A 21,550-nucleotide genomic window follows, 5' to 3' on the forward strand; every position below is an offset into this window, starting at 1 on the left:
ATTTCCACCTAGAGAGCAAAATGCCAGATTCCACTGCCTCACATACCAAAGGGAGGTTGATTGTGCCACTTCCACAACATATGGCACTTAATCACCTCAGACCAATGGGTATTGGCAATAATTGCTCAAGGTTACCATCTAAACTTTCTCTCCATGCCTCCGGACTCCCCACCTCTACCGATGTGGGAAAACATCCGATCACTCCATTCTTCTGGATCAAGAGGTCTGCCTCCTTCTCCAGTCCAAAGCAATAGAACCCTTACCATACTCTCAGCACGGCCTAGGGTTCTATTCCCGGTACTTTTTAATCCCCAAAAAATTGGGAGGCGTTCGTCCTATTCTGGACCTTTGGGCCCCCTCAACAAGTACCTCCAGTGAGAAAAGTTCAAGATGGTCACCTTGGGCTCGCTTCTACCTCTTCTACAAAGAAGAGACTGGCTCTGCTCTCTGGACCTCCAGGACGCAAACTCTCATATTGCGATAGCTCCATCTCATCACAAATACCTGAGGTTTCTAGTAGGCCCCAAGCAATATCAATATCGAGTGCTTCCATTCGGCCTAGCGTCTGCGCCACGAGTCTTTACAAAATGCCTCATAGTCGTCGCAGCCTTCCTCAGAACCCAAGGTGTTCACGTCACCCCTACCTGGACGATTGGTTAATCAGGGCTCCTACTCAGCAAGCTGCTCTGTCGTCCCTCAATCTAACCTTACACACTCTAATTTCATTAGGATTTCTCATCAACTACAACACATCCTACTTAGTCCCATCTCAAACCTTGTCGCTCATTGGGGCAGACCTGGACACCTTGCAGGCAAAGGCTTTCCTGCCTCGACAACAAGCACTAACTCTCGTGTCTCTTGCTCACCAGCTGCAGTCTCAACACTCTGCAACTGCACGCCAATTTCTCGTCCTCCTGGGACACATGGTGTCCTCAGTCCATGTCATACAAATGGCCCGCTTGGCCATGAGACTCATGCACTGGACTAAGGTCTCAATGGGCTCAATCCATTCAGCCCCTGTCGACTGTTGTCCATGTCACAGACTCACTCCTTCGGTTTCTTGCCTGGTGGAAAAATCAGATCAATCTCCTCCAGGGCTTGCCCTTCCAGGCTCCAGACCCTCAAATCACTCTCACAACTGACATTTCCAACCTCGGATGGGGAGCCCACGTGGCTGATCTGCAGACACAAGGATCTTGGTCTCCAGAGGAAGCTAAACACCAAATAGGTTTCCTGGGGCTTCGAGCAATCAGATATGCTCTCAGGACTTTTGAGGATCGCCTCTCAAATCAAGTCATCCTGATTCAGACGGACAACCAGGTGGCCATGTGGTACATTAACAAGCAGGGAGGCACGGGCTCCTTCCTTCTGTGTCATGAAGCTGCGCAGATTTGGGCGGAAGCTCTCTCCCATTCGATGTACCTCAGGGCCACCTACTTGCCGGGAGTGGACAATGTGCTGGCAGACAAGCTGAGTCGCATCTTTCAACCGCACGAGTGGTCTCTCAACCCCTCAGTAGCGAACTCCATCTTCCAACAATGGGGATATCCTCGGATAGACCTCTTTGCGTCCCCACAAAACCGCAAAGTGGAGAACTACTGCTCTCTCTCATTCGCAGCAAACACTCTCAACCCAGAGACATATTCTCCCTCTCATGGGCAACCGGTCTGCTCTATGCATTCCCTCCACTTCCTCTTCTCTCGAAGACTCTCGTGAACATAAGAACATAAGAAAATGCCATACTGGGTCAGACCAAGGGTCCATCAAGCCCAGCATCCTGCTTCCAACAGTGGCCAATCCAGGCCACAAGAACCTGGCAAGTACCCAAAAACCAAGTCTATTCCATGTAACCATTGCTAATGGCAGTGGCTATTCTCTAAGTGAACTTAATAGCAGGTAATGGACTTCTCCTCCAAGAACTTATCCAATCCTTTTTTAAACACAGCTATATTAACTGCACTAACCACATCCTCTGGCAACAAATTCCAGAGTTTAATTGTGCGTTGAGTAAAAAAGAACTTTCTCCGATTAGTTTTAAATGTGCCCCATGCTAACTTCATGGAGTGCCCCCTAGTCTTTCTACTATCCTAAAGAGTAAATAACCGATTCACATCTACCCATTCTAGACCTCTCATGATTTTAAACACATCTATCATATCCCCCCTCAGTCGTCTCATCTCCAAGCTGAAAAGTCCTAACCTCTTTAGTCTTTCCTCATAGGGGAGTTGTTCCATTCCCCTTATCATTTTGGTAGCCCTTCTCTGTACCTTCTCCATCGCAATTATATCTTTTTTGAGATGCGGCGACCAAAATTGTACACAGTATTCAAGGTGCGGTCTCACCATGGAGCGATACAGAGGCATTATGACATTTTCCGTTTTATTCACCATTCCCTTTCTAATAATTCCCAACATTCTGTTTGCTTTTTTGACTGCCGCAGCACACTGTACCGGCGATTTCAATGTGTTATCCACTATGACACCTAGATCTCTTTCTTGGGTTGTAGCATCTAATATGGAACCCAACATTGTGTAATTATAGCATGGGTTATTTTTCCCTATATGCATCACCTTGCACTTATCCACATTAAATTTCATCTGCCATTTGGATGCCCAATTTTCCAGTCTCACAAGGTCTTCCTGCAATTTATCACAATCTGCTTGTGATTTAACTACTCTGAACAATTTTGTGTCATCTGCAAATTTGATTATCTCACTCGTCGTATTTCTTTCCAGATCATTTATAAATATATTGAAAAGTAAGGGTCCCAATACAGATCCCTGAGGCACTCCACTGTCCACTCCCTTCCACTGAGAAAATTGCCCATTTAATCCTACTCTCTGTTTCCTGTCTTTTAGCCAGTTTGCAATCCACGAAAGGACATCGCCACCTATCCCATGACTTTTTACTTTTCCTAGAAGCCTCTCATGAGGAACTTTGTCAAACGCCTTCTGAAAATCCAAGTATACTATATCTACCGGTTCACCTTTATCCACATGTTTATTAACTCCTTCAAAAAAGTGAAGCAGATTTGTGAGGCAAGACTTACCCTGGGTAAAGCCATGCTGACTTTGTTCCATTAAACCATGCCTTTCTATATGTTCTGTGATTTTGATGTTTAGAACACGTTCCACTATTTTTCCTGGCACTGAAGTCAGGCTAACCGGTCTGTAGTTTCCCAGATCGCCCCTGGAGCCGAGTGAAGTTACGTCAGGACAAGGGAACCATGATCCTGATAACACCTCACTGGCCATGCCAAGTGTGGTTTCCAATACGTCAGGATCTCTCCATCCGCAGGCACATTCCCTTGGGAAAGGACCCGCTTCTGATCACTCAAAACGACGGGTGCCTACGCCATCCCAATCTTCAAGCCTTGTCCCTGACGGCATGGATGTTGAAAGGTTAATCCTTCAGCCACTTAACCTTTCTGAACCAGTTTCCCGGGTCTTGATTGCTTCACGGAAGCCTTCCACGAGAAAATCTTACTCTTACAAATGGAAAAGGTTCACGTCATGGTGCTCTTCTCAGTCCCTTGACCCTTTTTCCTGTCCAATCCCGAAGTTTCTGGACTATCTCTGGCATCTATCAGAGTCAGGCCTTAAGAATGTATGTGAGTGCGGTAGCTGCCTTCCATAAAGGATGTCCCTATATCAGTACAACCCTTGTAACACGAAGGGCTTGCTCAACATCAAGCCTCCACTACGTCCTCCGGCCCCTTCTTGGGACCTTAATCTGGTTTTGGGTCGGCTCATGAAACCACCATTCGAGCCTCTTCACTCTTCTGAACTTCGATATCTCACATGAAAAGTGATTTTCCTTTTGACTATCACTTCAGCTCGCAGAGTTAGTGAATTGCAGGCTCTAGTTACCTATCCGCCTTACACTAAACTTCTGCAGGACCGGCGGTACTCCGTACTCACCCTAAATTCTTACCTAAGGTAGTTTCGGATTTTCATCTCAATCAATCCATCATACTACCTACCTTTTTTCCCAGGCCCCATGCCAATCCAGGAGAACAGGCTCTGCATACCTTTGACTGTAAATGGGCTCTAGCGTTCTACCTAGACCGTACAGCTGCCTACAGGGAAAGCACTCAATTGTTTGTCTCTTTCCACCCTAACAAGTTGGGGAAGCCTGAGGGTAAGCAGACTCTCTCCGCCTGGTTGGCAGACTGCATATCCTTCTGCTATCAGCAAGCGGGTATTCCATTTCAAGACCGTGTTAAAACACACTCTGTGAGGGCCATGGCGTCTTCAGTAGCACACCTACGATCAGTGCCGCTTCCTGACATTTGCAGGGCTGCTACCTGGAGTTCTCTCCACACCTTTGCAGCCCACTATTGCTTGGACAAAGCCGGAAGACAAGATTCCATCTTCGGCCAGTCTGTCCTTCGCAACCTATTTACAACGTGACATACCTACACACTTCCGCCTGCCCGGTGGGGTTCAGGATGCCCTCTACCAAATTCCACCCCAGTTGTTGTGCCTGTTGCACGCCTTTGGGTACATTTGGTGCATGATCGGACATCCTCAGCTCGGTACTCACCCATATATGAGGACTACCATCCTGCTTGTCCTGTGAGAAAGCAAATGTTGCTTACCTGTAACAGGTGTTCTCACAGGACAGTAGGATGTTAGTCCTCATGAAACCCGCCCCGCAGTGTTGGGTTCATAACATTTTATTATTTTATTTTTCGGCACTGCCTGTAGCTTTTAAATAAGACTAAAGGGGGACCCCTGCTGGCTGCAGGGATAGTGCCATGCTGGGCATGCCCAGTAGGAGCCAGTCAAAATTCTTGAAACTTTGACAGAAGTTTTCCGTGATTGGGCTCCATCCTGTGATGTCACCCATATGTGACATCACCCATATGTAACATCCTGCTGTCCTGTGAGAACACCTGTTACAGGTAAGCAACATTTGCTATCTATTTTATCTAAAACTGTAGTAGTTATTTTGCATATGTACTCTTTAAGGAGGGATTTAATTTACTTATTTTGACTTACATTTTTTATATTCTTGTATTGACTTTCCTTTGTTTACTATGAACAGTAATATATGGTCTATATACTAAATGTAGATTACAACAAGATCACAGTAGCATAGTAGATGCCAGCAGAAAAAGACCAATTGGCCCATCCAGTCTGCCAAGTTTTTCCTGTTTATTTTTTATTTATTTAAAAAAAAAATATTCCATATCTTCCAACAACACTGAATTCAGTGCAGATTACTACAAATTTTTAAAAATTCAAATAATAGACATGAAATTTATTAAAACATCTTGCAAAAGATAGACCCCAACTACCAGCCATAAAGTGTGATCACCATGGTCATTTTATTAAATCCTTTCATGCTGATGATGCACTGTGCCAAATAAATATTTCACTGATTTTTATATAGCGTCTTTAATTCTTCATTATGCTGTTCTTTGGTTTTATCCTGTCTATTAAGTTTCTCATCTCTTCTTGTGTTCTCTTTATCTTTCTATTCAGTTTACCCAATACTACTTTGTCCTTTTTTCTTCATGACACTATATTTCAAAGACTTTTCCATCCGGGAGAAAGATTAGTCTTGAGGAAGTCCTGAGACATGGGTTGGTAGACTCTCCATCCGCAGGCACATTTCCTTGGGCAAGCCCCCTTTGCACCAATCGGGCGGCGCACCCTCGCTCCCCAACGCCACCGCATCACTTCCCCCACCCCCCACTCCCCGCTACCGGACGCTGTTAGAATAATCAAAATTACTAACAGCGTGCTGCAGGAAGAGCTGTGGGAGATCCAGAGCCAGATCGGGTAGGCAGCTGCTGACAAAATTACTAACAGCGTCCGAGGGGGGCGGGGAAGTGGCCGGCCTCGATTCCTTGCCTTGTGCATCATTTTCCGGTGCTGGGCGAAAGGGGCTTGCCGTGCTTCAGCAGAGGAACCTAAAATTTAAAAAATAATAATAATAAAAAATCTGCCTGCCAGTCAGCAGGTTAGAAAAACGGACACTCAATTTTACCAGCGTCCGTTTTCCTAACTTGTGGCTGTCAGCAGGTTCAAAAACCAACGTCAGTAAAATAGAACGTCAGTTGTCGGACCCGCTGACAGCCAGCTCTACTGCTAATAAAGAGGTGCTAGGGACGCACCATTGTCTCTAGTGCCTCCTTATTAGCACGTGGCCTTATTTAAATAGAAAATCATGCGCCCAGGAGAGGTGCCTGGGCGCATCAGAAGAGCAGGCGCTCAATAAGGAGCACCCACTCTCCTGTGATTTTTACAGTATCAGCCTGTCTGTATTTCTATATCTTTTATTCGGCCCTTCTCTCTCTACACTTGCCATTCCACTTACAGTCTGTCCTCTGCTACTTGTGCATCCTTCTTCCCAGGGACGGATTGGCCTGTTGGGGCTTCGGGCATCCCTGGTGGACCGGTCCACCCAATTATGTGGTTGGTGTTGATCGCAGTGGACTACTGCCTGCGGAGCCATTACAACCAACACTAGGCTCCCAGTGCTTCTCGCATAATAGGAGGCTCCTGCTATCTATATTTATATTTGGCCTGTTCTGCTGCATTCCCGGTGGGCGCTGTGGCCTCCCTTAGCTGGTGAGAAACCTGACAGCCAGAAACGTGATTATAGCATGCTATAGAATTCCTAACATTCTATTTTCTTTCTTAGCCACCACAGCTCACTGAGCAGATGATTTCAACATATTATCCATGAAGATGCCTAGATCCTTTTCCTGGGTAGTGACTCCTAATGTGGAATCTTGCATTGTGTAGCTCTTTGGTTGTCCAGTCTTGCAAGATCCTCTTGGGATTTAACAACTTTGAATAATTTTGTATCATCAACAAATTTGATCACCTCACTCCTTCCCATCTCTAGGTCATTTATGAATATGTTAATAAGTAGCAGTCCTAGTACAGATCCCTGGGACATTCCACTATTCACCTTTCTCCATTGAGAAAACTGACCATTTAGCTCTACTCTCTGTTTTCTTTTTTTTTAACCAGTTCTCCATCCACAACAGAACATTGCCTCCTATCCCATGACTTTTTAATTTCCTTAAGAGTCTCTCATGAGGGACTTTGTCAAACACTTTTTGAAAATCCAGATAACACTATATCATCTTTCTCATCTTTATCCACATATTTATTTACACCTTAAAAAAATATAGCAAATTAATGAGGCAAGAATTCCCTTGACTAAATCATTGTTGACTTGTCTCATTAACCATAGCCTAGACTACCCCACTCTTATTAGGGAATGATGAGACAGGTACATGAGTACAAGTAACTTCAACTTGATGCAGAAGTGAATAATGAGTCAAAGCAGTGGTCATAGTGATGACCGAAATTAGGCTGTGCTAGATTGTAACGACAAGAGATGGTTCAGTGAGAGCAAGTGGGAGGTGAGTTTATTTTGAAAACCCTGCATGAGGTTTAAGCCACAGAATTTGTCCATGCTACAAAGCAGGTGCAAAGACCACGGGTACTAACATACAGTGCAGTTGCTTACCTGTTACAGGTATTCTCCTAGGACAGCAGGATGTTAGTCCTCACATGTGGATGGTAGTCCTCACATGTGGGTGACATCATCCGATGGAGCCCGGCATGGAAAACTTTTATCAAAGTTTCTAGAAGCTTTGACCAGTTCACTGAGCATGCCCAGCATACCGCTATCCGCACATCCACGCAAGGTCCCCTTTCAGTCTCGTAACATAGAAGGAAACAATTATGAGCGAAAAAATAAACAACAAACTGGAGGGAGAACCCAACTCTGTGGTGAGATGGGCAGAATTCCTGAAGACTAACATCCTGCTTTCCTAGAACACCTGTTACAGGTAAGCAACTGCGTTTTCTCTTAGGACAAGCAGGATGGTAGTCCTTACATGTGGGTAAATACCAAGCTTCAGACTGTCCCTGAGAACAGGAAAGGCTAACAACGACCGAACAAAGTGCCAACTGGCACAACACAACTGCGGCACTGTAGGTCAGTCAGGAACTGTCCGGTTCCCATAGAAGCATGAAGAGTTGGTTTCAGGCCTGGAACAGGTTGCGCAGGACGGATTGACCGAAAGCTTATTCCTGGCGCCTGTCTTTTTCCAAGCAATAATGAGCTGCCAAAGTGTTAAGAGAACTCCAGGTTGTGGCCCTGCATATTTCGACAATGGGGACTGCAGGTAGATGAGCCACCGACATCGCCATAGCCCGCACAGTGTGAGCCTTTACTCTGCCAGCTATATGCTGGCTTTACTCTGCCAGCATATAGCAGAAGGCAATGCAATCCACAAGCCAATTCGACAAGGTTTGTTTACCCACTGCAACTCCCAGTCTGTTGGGATCAAAGGATACAAACAGCTGAATGGACTGCCTATGGCTGGCGGTGCGATCTAGATAGAAAGCCAAGGCCCTTTTACAGTCCAAAGTATGAAGAGCCTTTTCCCCGGAGTGGGAGTGAGGCCTCAGAAAGAGAAGGTGGGTAAAACAATAGACTGATTGTTGTGAAAATCAGTGACAACCTTGGGCAGAAACTTAGTATGTGTGCGCAGGACCACACAATCATGGAAAAATCTTGTGTAAGGAGGGTACGTGACAAGGGCCTGAAGCTCACTGACCCTGCGAGCTGAAGTGATAGTCACCAGGAATATGACCTACCAGATGAGGAATGAGCATGAGCCATGCCAGGACAACGTTAAGATCCCAGGAAGCAAGCTTGGGCTACAAAGGGGGCTTCAACTGGAGAAGGCCCCACATGAAATGGCCTATTAAAGGCTGGACTGAAACTGGCACACCAACAAATCCCCAATGGTACGCACTAATAGCACTAAGTTTCACCCTGACTGAGCTGGTCTGAAGCCCAAATTCAGACAGATGCCACAGATTGTCCGACAGCTGGAGAAGAGGGCATGAGAAAGGATCTAAATCCTGTCCCATGCACCAGATGGAAAATCTTTTCCACTTCAAGCTATAGGACTTCCTGGTGGAAGACTTCCAAGATGCCACCAGAACCTGGGAGACGCTGTCCGAGAACGCCAAGGTCTGGAGGACTATGCGCTCAACATCCAAGCTGTCAGGGTCAACACCTGGAGATTCAGATGGCTAGTGCCCTGATTCTGCGAGATAAGATCGGGTGCCATCCCCAGCCGGATGGGTGCCCGCACCGACAGGTCCTGCAGAAGCAAGAACCTTGTTGGGGCCAAAAGGGAGCCACGAGGATCATGGTCCCTCTGTCCTACTGAAGCTTCAGCAGCATCCTCAAGAGGAATGGTAGGGGGGGGGTACACATATAAAAGACCCATCCCCCAGTGGAGGGATGGGCAAGCTGGACGTCTGCCCCTGGCACTAGGGAGCAGAAACCTGCTCACCTTTTGGTTGTGAGGGGAGGCGAAGAGGTCTACATCTGGCGTACCCCACTGGTGAAATAGTTCGGCTGCTACCTCTGGGTGGAGAGACCACTCGTGTGGCTGAAAGGAACGGCTTAAATGGTCCGCCAGCACATTGATATGATCCAGTTGGTATGTCACTCGGAGAGACATCCCCTGTGAAAGGGCTCAGCTCCACACTTGCACTGCCTTATGGCAGAGGAGGACCGAGCCCTTACCGCCCTGCTTGTTGATATACCACATCGCAGCCTGGTTGTCCGTCCAAATCAGGACATCCTTGTGCAACAACTGGTCTCTGAATGCCCACAAGGCATATCGGATCGCCCAAAGCTCCAGGAAGTTTGACAGTGGGCATCGCTGGCGGTCTAGAGACCCTTTGTGTGGATCCCAAGCCCTGAGGAGAGGCATTGGTGGTGAGGATCACCTGAGGTAGAGAAACTTGGAAGGGAAGCCCCCTCTCCAAATTGGAGAGGTTCTCCTACCAAGACAGAAACGCTCGCAGAAGGTCCGTGACTGCGACAGGAGTCTTGAGGTCCTGGGAGGCCTGTCGCCACTGGGACTGCAAGGTCCACGGAGCCCCCCACATGCACAGGCAGACGAGAGGGGTCACATGGACGGAAACTGCCATATGGCCTAGCAAGCGGAGCAAAAGGTGGGCGGATACCTGCCAACTGTCCCGACAAAGGTGGTTAGTGAAGCCAAGGCACTAACCCAATCCCTGGGCAGAAACGCATTTTCCTGTGCCGTGTCCAGCCTGGCCCCTATGAAGTCCAGCTGAGGAGATGGACAGAGATGAGACTTGGGGTAGTTGATAACAAACCCCAACATCTGTAGCGCTGCATAGTCAGAGCCAGCGCACTCAGGGCTCCTGCCTGGGAGTCGCTCTTGATCCAGCCAGTCGATTGATGCCTAAGGTAAGCCACCACCACTGCCAAGCATTTGGTGAAAACATGGGGGGCGAAAGCCAACCCGAAAGGCAGCACCCTGTATTGGTAATGAGCCTTCCCCACCACAAAGCAGAGGAACTTCCTGTGGCCGGGGAGAATGCTATGTGAGCGTACCTTCCTTGAGGTTGAAGGAGTAAAGCCAGTCTCCTCCTCTGAGGAGGGGGATTAGCGTCCCCAGAGAGACCATCTTGAAATTTTCTCTTGCGAGAAATTTGTTCAGCGCCCGGAGGTTGAGGATGGGGCACAAGCCACCATTCCTTTTCGGGGTGAGGAACTACCTCGAATAGAACCCTTCGCCTTACTGGGAGCAAGGGACTGGCTCTACCGCACCTGCTGTGAGAAGAGCGGAGAGCTCCGTTTGAAGTATAACCTGCTATGCGGACGAAACCCCACGATGGACATGGAGGAGAGGTCCCTGGGCGATGGCTGAAGTTGAGACAATACCCCGATGGATGATAGAAAGGACTCATCGGTCCGAAGTGATCTCTTTCCAGCGATGGGTGAAGCTGAGAAGCCTGCCCCCTACTTAGGGATCCGATATCAAGGGTATGGTTGACTGACTTCCGCTTCCTCACCGCCAGACAAAGTCCATGGCTGGGGCTGGCTGGGGTGCTGCCTGGGGCGCTGGCTGGGGTCTAGGTGCTCGCTGCTGGCAAGACAGCCCCTAGAGCTAGTTCGTGGCATACGAGCCCAGGAGGCTGGAGGATGATAATTCCTCTGCCGGTAAAAGGGCTTCTGGGAAACCCACACTGGAGGACGTCTGGCCGAGGACGGGCCTTTCGAGGCACTGGCAGACAGCTGTTGAAGGGTATTGTGATGATCCTTCAGCTGCACTACCGCATCCCGGACTTTGTCTCTGAAGAGGTTTTCACCTTTGCAGGGGAAGTCGGCTAGCCGTTCCTGGACCTCCAGCTGGAGGTCAGAGGCTTTAAGCCATGCCATCCTCTGGGCACTTGTGCCCACTGCGGCTACATGGACTGCTGCCTCAAAGACATCATAAGTGGATCGCACCTTATGCTTTCCAGCATCTTGACCCAGCAGAATGATGGCTGAGAGGGCTTCCTGTTGTTGTTGAGGCAGGCCCTCTGCAAAGTCCTGAACCTGCTTCCAAAGGTTGCGGTTGTACTAGGACATGTAGAGCTGATAGGCAGTGATGCGGGCCACCAGCATAGCGCCCTGGAAGACCTTCCTGCCAAAGCATTCAAGCTCTCTTCTTTCTCCTTGGAGGGGCAGAGGCGAGGGTGCGAAATCGCCGGGCCTTCTTCAAGGCGGACTCCACGACCACCGACTGGTGGAGGTGCTGCTTCTCAAACCCCTTGGCCTGCTGCACCAAATAGGTAGCATCAGCCTTTCTGTTGACGGGGGAGATAGAAATGGGGTGCTCCCACATGCGGAGGAGAAGGTCCTTGAAGATATCGTGGATGGGAACTGCCACGATTTCCTTCAGAACGTCGACAAACTGGAGCACTTCCAGCATTTTGTGTCACGCGTCCTCCTCCATGAGTAACTGAAAGGAGATGGCTTCAGCTATGGCCCTTACAAACCCCGCAAAGGACAGGTCCTCAGGGAGTGACCGACGCCGTTCTTCCGGCGGAGAGGGCTCCGAGAGGGGGTCATCTGAATATTCAGAGGACAACTCTGTAGAATCATCTCCCTAAGAGTTGTAAGGCTCTTCCTCCTTACTAGGGCCTGCATGATGTGGACAAGGCCTGTGAGGGGCATCAACCCTGGGCTCCGATGGCCTCGGAGGCTACACAGAAACTGCGGGCATTGACGGTTCCCCTGGCATCGAGGGGACCATCCGCAGAAGACCGGATGGGCCTGGCAGAGGCTTGGGAAATCGTGGTCTTGGAACCATGACATCACCCGTCTCTTCCTCCTCGGAGGACCAGTGGAGGGCATTAGGGCCGTTGAGGAATTGAGGGTCCCTCGGGCACCAGTTGCATCGGTAGGACACCTAAAAGGATGTCCAGACCCTCTAGCAGGCGCGCTAAAACTGACGGCGGAGGCTCGGGCACCGGTATGGGGGCTGGTGGCACTGGCAGCTCAACACTCTGAAGCGCCTTGAGCACCGCGGACTGCACCCTGCGGTCCAACTCCTCCTGAAAGTCCAGTGTAACCAGGACTGAGGAAGGGGGGACAAGGTGTCACCGGCACTTCCTCGGATCTCCGAAGAAGCACGTTGCCCGGCACCGATATTGGTGAGGAAGGCCTAGGACTACCGGGGAAACCAGAGGATGGGGCCTCCGATGGCCGATGTCGCTTCAGTGACAGCCCGGCAACCAACTGCACCGCACCGGAACCGGAGCCATGCATCGACAACGACCAGTGACGATGCTTACGTGATCTCCCTTGGTACTCAGACCGGTCTTTCCCCGGTGCCGAGGAAGCAGAGGATCCCGAAGTACGGGAGAGTGGTGAGATCATCAAAGCTCTCTCACCATCCCCGCGATCCTTCGAAGGACCAGTGAGAGGGATAACGAGGGGAAACTTGTTGAGAGGTTCCCCATGACCTCTTGGAGTTGAGGGATCCTAAGCAGGAGTAGAAGGAGCAGGCTTGGGCACCACGAAAAGTTTCTCCATCTTATCAAAATGCGCCCATTGGCCCTTTGGAGTTATCTGGTCACACAGAGAACACCCACGGACATTGTGCGAGGCCCCCAGGCAGAGGATACAGACCTCATGCAGATCTGTGATGGACATGGGCACTGGGGGCACCGTCGAAAACCAGTCAACGCCATGAAAAAAATCCCGGCGTGCGGTCAGCAATAACCGGCGGCCACCACGCAGTGAATAGTCAGGAATCGCCAGCAAAGTTGGAAAAAGGTAATAAACCTACCACACCGAGGTGGCACTGACCGCAAAGGGGGACCCGATGAGGAAAAACCTGGGAAAAGACCCGAAACTTGTCAAGAAAACAAGAAAAAGTAAGAGCTCCACAAGGCAACTGCACCGCAGAAAAGAAGATACTGAAGGGAGACCTCGTGTGGATGCGCAGATAGCGGTATGCTGAGCCTGCTCAGTTTGCTGGTGAAAGCTTCTAGAAACTTTGACAAAAGTTTTCTATGCCAGGGACCATCAGATGCTGTCACCCACATGTGAGGACTACCATCCACATATGAGGACTACCATCCTACTTGTCCTAGGAGAACTATGAAGCGGCTGGCCGATACTCTGCCTGTTGGTAAATCTGACCTTGCCTACTCTTCTTTTTGAACAACTGAGTTTTTTACTTACTCCAGTTCTGGTTCCTAGTACAAAAATAACAATATCCTTAAAAACTAATTGTGCAACTATTGCCATTAAGATATTTTAGGAATCATTTGACATGCTGTAAAACAGTACCAAGTGCAGTAAATTTGTCCAAACATTCCTTTTTCTTAGGCCTTGGACAGAAGTAACAAGAGCGAAAAGGAGAAAACAGATGCATTCTATGAAAATCGTAAACAAGAAATAGAGAACCTGAAGATAGAATTAAAGAAGACTGTAGAAGGTAATGATTTTGAGAGAGACTATAGAAGACATGATTCCTACCAACTAATATTGCTTGTAACACATAATTTTTTTCTCTACAAACAGAAGAGTGGGAAAGACTTTTGAAAACCTAACCAAACCAAAATTATTTCAAACAATGAAAATGATATTTTCCCTTAGAAAGTGAACTATTGTCAGGTTCAGCAATGACCTCCATCCTTTCCCTCATTGAAAAAAGGAAATCAAGCCAGAACAATAGCACTGGAATGGTAAAATGGAAAGTCCCAAGGCATGGTTGGTGACTGACTATTGAGCATGTGCCAGATAAAGCACCATTACTATATGCAGCATACTGATGGCAATTAGTGGGTTTGTCTAAGCAAAAATATTACGTTTTTAGCCTTCTCCTGGGCAAGTGAATTATAGGTGATCCTTACATTTTTTTTATTGGGGGACTGCCTGGATCAGTGTTTCATGGCATTTATTTTCTTCCAAGATCTTGATTTTAATAGTATTTTAAATAAAATTCTGTGTGTAGGAAGAAAACTGGGAGCTCTGGTAGCGTGCTGCTCTGTTGGCCCTTTAGCGAGGCAGAAATGATACTGTGTTCTGGCTTGTTAGAGATTGGCATTGACCTCTTAAGACACACTCAGCAAGTACAAGATGTGTTGTTTTGGTTTCAAACATGCCATTGTTTGCATGTAAATAAATACACTGCAACTAAGGTAATCAAATTTCAGAGTTTGACCCCCTTCACCTCTGGGTAGACATATGTATCAGAATTAATGTTGCTAAGAAGTGAGAGGGAATAAGAAACATTTTGCTAAGCTTTATTTATCCTGATAGCCATTGTATTATTTTCAGATAATAACCAAGCCCTCAGCCATATACTTACCAAAAAAAAGAAAATGAATTTTGTAGCATGGACACTATCCCATGTGCTAATTAGTGTTATGGCTTTGCTGCTAATTTATTTATTTATTTTGTGTTTTTCTATACCGGCATTCGCGAAAGGTATCACATGCCGGTTTACAAATAACAAGGGGTGTAAGATACAATAAGAACATTAACAGGTGCAGATCAAAAATGTTGCAGTTACAATAAAACAGGGAAATACACAACTGGGAGCAGTGAAAAGTCGATAGGAAGTTAACAGAACAAATTTACAGATTTATGGTATTTACTAAGTAATGGAGTTTCGCAATGATATAGATTATCATGTTAAGGTAAGGTCTGAAAGTGAGTTAAGGTTCAGATGGGGTCTGGAAAGGCTTTCTTAAATAACCACGTTTTGAGTCTTTTCCTGAAAGTTGGAAGGCAGGGTTCCTGTCGCAGATCCGGTGGAATGGAGTTCCATAGAGGTGGTCCTGCTGTGGAGAAGGCCCTGTCTCTGAAAGTTATATGCTGAGAGGTTTTGGGGTGTGGTACCTATAGAGATTCTCTATAGGACTCTCTGATGGGTCTGGAGGAGGTATGTTTTCTGAATGGGATTTGCAGGTTAAGCAGAGAGTGTTGATGGATAGCTTTGTAGATAGAGGTAATGGACTTAAATATGATTCTATAGTGAATTGGCAACCAATGTAGGTCTTTGAGAATTGGAGATATGTGATCTCTTCTCCTCGTGTTTGTCAATATTCTGGCTGCCGTGTTTTGAACCGTCTGAAGAGGTTTAGTGTGAGATGAGGGTAGACCTAATAATATAGAGTTGCAATAATCTAACTTAGAGAAGATTATTGCTTGCAGGACTGTTCTGAAGTCGTGCGAGTGGAAAAGTGGTTTTATTCTTTTTAGGACATGAAGTTTATGAAAGCAGTCCTTGGTAGTTTGGTTAATAAATGATTTTAGGTTTAGCCGATATAAAATATATAATATAATATGCTAATAGATAAGTATATGTAATATACTTAATATAATTATAATTAATTATAAGTATAATTAATTATTAATTATAAGTAATTATATAATATAATAGATAATAATATGCTAATATAATATGCTAATATAATAGATAAGTTATATCTGGATAACATTAGAGCTCCCATTGAGCTGCTCTAACTTATTCGGTTAACTTAACCGGATAAGGCTGAATATAGGCACTTAACCAGTTATGATAACAAGGTAAGTTGCCCCGCCTTGATCCACCCATTGCCTGCCCCCAAGATATCTGGCTATCTGCTTAACTAGATAAATACTTATCCAGCTAAATGGCAGTCACCGAACATAGCCAGATATTCAGCGGCTGCCCCATAGCTGGATAAATCTTACTTATCCAGCTAAGTAGTGTTTGAATATATATCCCTATATGTCTTAATAATCCTGACTGTGAATTTCTTTAAGTTGTATTTGTGCTTACACTGCAAGTGCTATATGAGGTTAGTGTTTATAGCATGATACCTCTTGTTACTAGTTATTATGTTTAAGGTTTCATCGGAGCTGCTTTCCTGGAGGGCTATCGTTTGTGAGAAGGAAGCAGCTTTTACCTGCTTGAAGATGTTGTGTGTGGATTTTGCAGGTTGTATAATTATTTCTAAACACACCTGGTCTGAAATGACTGTATGAGATAACAGCTCCCTTGACCTTGTGTGAAGATCAGACTGCCGCTCCATTCCCTGGAAGAGTTGTGTTTTCCTGCTAGTGCTCCCTGCTTTCTAATGCAGTAACACTCCAGAGGATCATTGTACATATGGTTTAAAGACTGTGCAAATTTTCATTTTAAAACATACCAAAGCAAAATTACTGCCTGAAGCCCTGTGCAGTAAATTCCAAAGTTCCAGTGTTATACATCCTGTAGCCAAAAGCTTTACTACATAGACTACAGATCTTGCTGCATAACATTTTTTTTAACAGTTTTATTGGTGAGTAATAAGAAACATTACAGAAAGAACAAATTGGTAATAAAAAATGTCACTAAAAGTTACATGTATTGGCTGCATAACATTTTAGACCCCAATTATGTTTTGTAAAGTAATCCCTGAATTTTCTTTCTCCAAAGTATCTTTATAGGAGTGTTTCTTGCATGTAGGGCAAAAAGTGCCATTAAGATGTTCTCTTTTTTTTTTTTTTTTTTGTTAATTAGAACTTTTATTAGAAACCACTCTATAAAAGAGCAAAGGTACAGTATACAGCACATTTGAAATACAATAGCAAACCCAAAGGGAATTGTAGAAAACTTAATACAGTCAATGAATCATAATAAAGTCACCGATCGGGACTATATTAATAACGTTGCACTGCGATAACTCCTTACACATAAAAAGCCAGTACCTCATCTGTAAATAAGATATGAACCATTTTAAAGCAATAAAGCATGATTCATAACAAAATGAATATTTGTGTGGTTACCTAATTTTCAAACCCTGTCCAGTCTATCCACCAAGATGTTCTCTTTTCATTCTGATTTTTATTTTATTTCTGAGAAGAAATAAGCATTTAACGTTTTTAGCACCTCTTTCCTGGCCAAGCCCTCCATTCTGAATCTGAGTAAATTGGGGCGATGCTGTGCTGATTGTAATCAGCATGCCCTCACCTCCCTACCCCATCTTCATTTTAAGTATGAGCTGCTATAAGCAGCTGAAGAGTACACTCAGGACTGGAACTTTTAGAAAACAAGAGTGGATGATCACAGTACAGGATGGAAAACGTTTCATTTTTAAATAATATAAAAATATAAGAAGTTAGATATATTAAGACAAAGGAGAAATATATGAAAGATTAAATGGGGTAGTAATAGAACCAAGAAACAAACAAGTTGAGTACTTTAGGTAATGCCTGTATTTTAAATGGAGATATAGGTGTAAAGAATGTTACTGGTGTCTGCTTCTAGTTCGTTCTCTAGTGAAATGGGAGAGCCTATTCCTAAAGGATGGTCTCCACCTTAACTAGGGTGGAACCTGGCTTCTGGATCTAATATTTAAAATGGAGATAGAGCCACTTTTAAACTAAAGCATGGGGGAAAGCAGACAGTCGCACAGGAGCACGTGATTTGGAGTGAGATATCTTCAAAGGATACTCGCCTAATGGTGACATTAGAATATCCTGATAGAAAATTGTGATAAAGGCAGAAATAATGCAGGTAAATTTAAATAAAGAGCAGACAGATAAATGATTCCAAACTGCCCATTTCAACCCTCACTAAACCAACTACCCCTCTTATACCAGACACACAAGCATCCAACAAAGCCAACGAACTGGCGGTCTACTTTGAGAAAAAAATAGACACCCTCCTCGCTCCTCTCAAGGTGCCCTCTCCTCAACCGAACTACCCTCCCACTACCAGCACACAACACTCTCACCCAACCCACATGCAATATAAAGCAACTACAGCTTCGATGGCTTCCCTTGAGCAGACATCCGCCTTAGAAATTGAAAACATCCTTAGGAAGATGAAGCCCTCATCCCACCCACTTGACCACATCCCATCCAATCTACTGTTCTCCATTCCTAACATCATCGCTAAACCAATAGCAGACATCATAAACTGCTCGCTCTCCCAAGGTCAAGTCCCTGACCAACTCAAGCTTGCTATTCTCAAGCCTCTCCTTAAAAAACCTAACCTTCCACCCACTGACCCAGCTAACTTCAGACCAATTGCCAACCTCCCAATGATTGCAAAAATCATGGAGAAGGTAGTAAACAGACAACTATCCGAATTCCTAGAAGAGAATGTCATTCTAACCTCCAATCAATTTGGATTTCGAAAGTCATTGAACACTGAATCTCTACTAGCCTCGCTTTCTGATAACATCCTCATCAACCTGGAAAATGGTCAACCTTTCCTTCTCGTCTTACTGGACCTCTCCTCAGCATTCGACACTGTGAACCATACCTGCCTCATTCAGCGTCTAGCAGATATTGGTATAACAGGTTCAGCGCTCAACTGGTTCAAATCTTTCCTTGAAAACAGACAATACAAGGTCAGGATTAACAACAAAGAATCACTCCCTATCAGATCAAAGCTGGGGGTACCTCAAGGATCATCCCTTTCACCAACACTATTCAATATTTATCTCCTTCCACTCTGCCATCTACTATCTAACCTCAAGCTAACACACTTCCTATACGCGGATGACATTCAGATCCTCATCCCGATAATGGAATCCCTCCACAAAACGTGGTCTTACTGGAACAGCTGCCTTTCGGAAATCAAAAACATGCTAACAAGCCTCAACCTCGTGCTAAATAGTAGCAAAACTGAAATCCTCATAATAGCTCCAGACAAGTGCTCTCTATTCAACCCAACTAGTTCCACCCAACTCTCCTTCACATCAATCGACCACACACCACAAGAGATCTTGGTGTACTTCTGGACAACCAACTCAACTTCACCAAGTTCATAAACAATACTACCAAAGACTGCTTCTTCAAATTGCAAGTCTTAAAAAAATTAAAACCTCTTCTACACTTCCAAGACTTCCGCTTGGTACTACAATCTATCATCCTCCCTAAACTGGACTATTGCAACTCACTCCTCCTGGGCCTGCCAGCCAACACCATCAAACCACTTCAGATGGTCCAGAACGCGACAGCCAGAATTCTCACTAACACCAAAAAATGGGATCACATCACCCCTAGCCTCCAAAATCTTCACTGGCTGCCCATAAAATTTAGGATACAATTTAAATCCCTCATGATGATTCACAAGGCTCTTCACAACATCTCCCCCCTCAACCTATCCTTCCAACTACAGCAACACGTCTCCAATAGACCGATCAGAAGTGCATACCAGAACATGCTTCACACCCAGCCAACAAAAACCTCATTGAGGAAACGAGCTCTGTCCACTGCAGGTCCCCATCTTTGGAACCTGCTCCCACCGGACCTCCGCCAAGAACCATGCCTTCCGACATTCAAAAAGAAGCTAAAGACTTGGCTATTCACTCAAGCTTTCCCTGAGAGCTAAAATCTGGTGAAGCGACAGACGATATACCTACCTCTGTACATATGTTCCTGATTTATGGTTCCTGATTTATGGTTCACAGTTACATTTAATTGAGTTTATGAAAGTTCTCTTTTAATAGTTTTCCTGTATACTTGTGTTAATGTATTCTGCCTTGAGGCGACTGTTTTAATGTATTTCCGCCCTGGAGGCGACTGTTCAGTTCCTTGTAAACCGGTGTGATATGTATTCTTTACAGGAACATCGGTATATAAAAATTAAAAATAAATAAATAAATAAATTATAAATACAATTAAAAACAAACTTTGAATTGTCTGTATCCAAATGCTAGAAGTTAACAAATAAGATTGGAGATTTGGAATGTATGGCACTGACCAAAGATGTAGACATAATAGGCATCTTAGAGACCTGGTGGAAGAAGGATAACCAACAGGACCTTGGTAACAGGGTACATTGAAATGAATGGCCAGGTCAAACTAGTGAATGGGTGGCACTATATGTTAAAGATGGCATAGCTTCTAACAAAATAAAAGTCCTGCAAGAGAGAAAATGTATTGTGGAAGCTCTGTAAATAGTTATTACCTGTTTGATGGGGAATAGTATAACGATGCGGGTATTCTGTCATCACCTGGAAAGGATGAAGATACAGATAGTGAAATATTAACAGAAAATTAGCAAATTGGGCAACACGGTACTAATGGAAGATTTCAGCTATCCCAGTATTGATTGGGTAAATATCCCATCAGGCCTTGCTTTGAGGTAAGGTTTCTAAATGCCATAAATGACTGCTTCCTGGAGCAGCTGGTCCTGGAACCAATGAGAATAGAGACTACTCTAGATTTAATTCTCACTGTGATTAGATCTGGTGTGACAGGTAATGGTAGTGGGAGCCACTTGGCAATAATGATCAAATCGTAATCAACTATAACATAATTACTGAAGGAAGAACATTATGGAAAAGTATTCCAGTCGCATTTAACTTTAAAAAGGGAGACTATGATAAACTTGGGAAACTAGAAAAAAAGTAAAAGGAATGGTTGGAAAGGTTAAAAGTTTGCATGTGGTCTGGATGCTGTTTAAATACACTAGCAGAGGAGTGTGTTCAGAATGTTGAAAAACATCTACAGACAAAAACTGTCTTGAAGCAACGAAAAAGTTTTTATTTAACCAATTCAATCATCAGGCACTCTTTTTTTTTTTTTTTTTAATACATTTCCTACATTCTAATTGCCTATCCTTAAAAAACTTGCCAACATTTTTTTTAAATCTTTTATAGCACTTACCTTTTGTTGAACAAAATTGTCTTTTCTTTTTAATTTTCAGCTTCACAACTGCAGTGCTTAAATTTTAATCCCACAACTCGTCATTAGTGGTTTATGTCAGTGATTCTATACTTGAAGTTTGTTTTGCTGTTGAGTTTTTTATATAAGTATCATATTAGTTCGGTTTATTGATGACATTTTTCTTGTATGGACAGGCACTGATATTCAGTTCTACTCTTTTTTTGACTGGTTAAACACTCATGACCCCAATCTTCATTTTTCTTTCACTTTGAACTCATCTAGGATATCTTTTTTAGATATTGTAGTTTCAGTTAGCAATGGTTCATTCACTACCTCCATTTTTCGCAAACCCACAGATAGGAACACTTTGTTACGCTATGACAGTAACCACCCTCGCATGCTTAGAGATAATATCCCCATAGGTCATTTTCTTAGGCTAGGTAGGCTCTGCAGTCCATGCTTAGATTTCATTTCACAAGCACAGACTATGAAACTAAGTTTTCTAGACAGAGGGTATCCAACACATATTGTTAAGAAAGCATATAAACATGCCCTTTATGTAAATTGAGACTGCTTATTTTTACCAACC

General features: G+C 44.8%; 1 protein-coding gene across 3 annotated transcripts in view; it reads left to right on the forward strand.

The window, feature by feature from the left end:
* Positions 1 to 21,550, forward strand: part of BCAP29 (B cell receptor associated protein 29) — a 115,932-nt gene that overhangs the window by 65,232 nt on the left and 29,150 nt on the right. For all 3 annotated transcript variants that reach the window (XM_029616190.1, XM_029616192.1, XM_029616189.1), the window contains one exon: positions 13,693 to 13,801. In XM_029616190.1, the coding sequence (XP_029472050.1) occupies positions 13,693 to 13,801 (109 nt within the window). The remainder of the gene's footprint in view (positions 1 to 13,692; positions 13,802 to 21,550) is intronic.

The sequence above is a fragment of the Rhinatrema bivittatum genome, chromosome 9 (assembly GCF_901001135.1).
Source record: "Rhinatrema bivittatum chromosome 9, aRhiBiv1.1, whole genome shotgun sequence".
NCBI lineage: Eukaryota > Metazoa > Chordata > Amphibia > Gymnophiona > Rhinatrematidae > Rhinatrema > Rhinatrema bivittatum.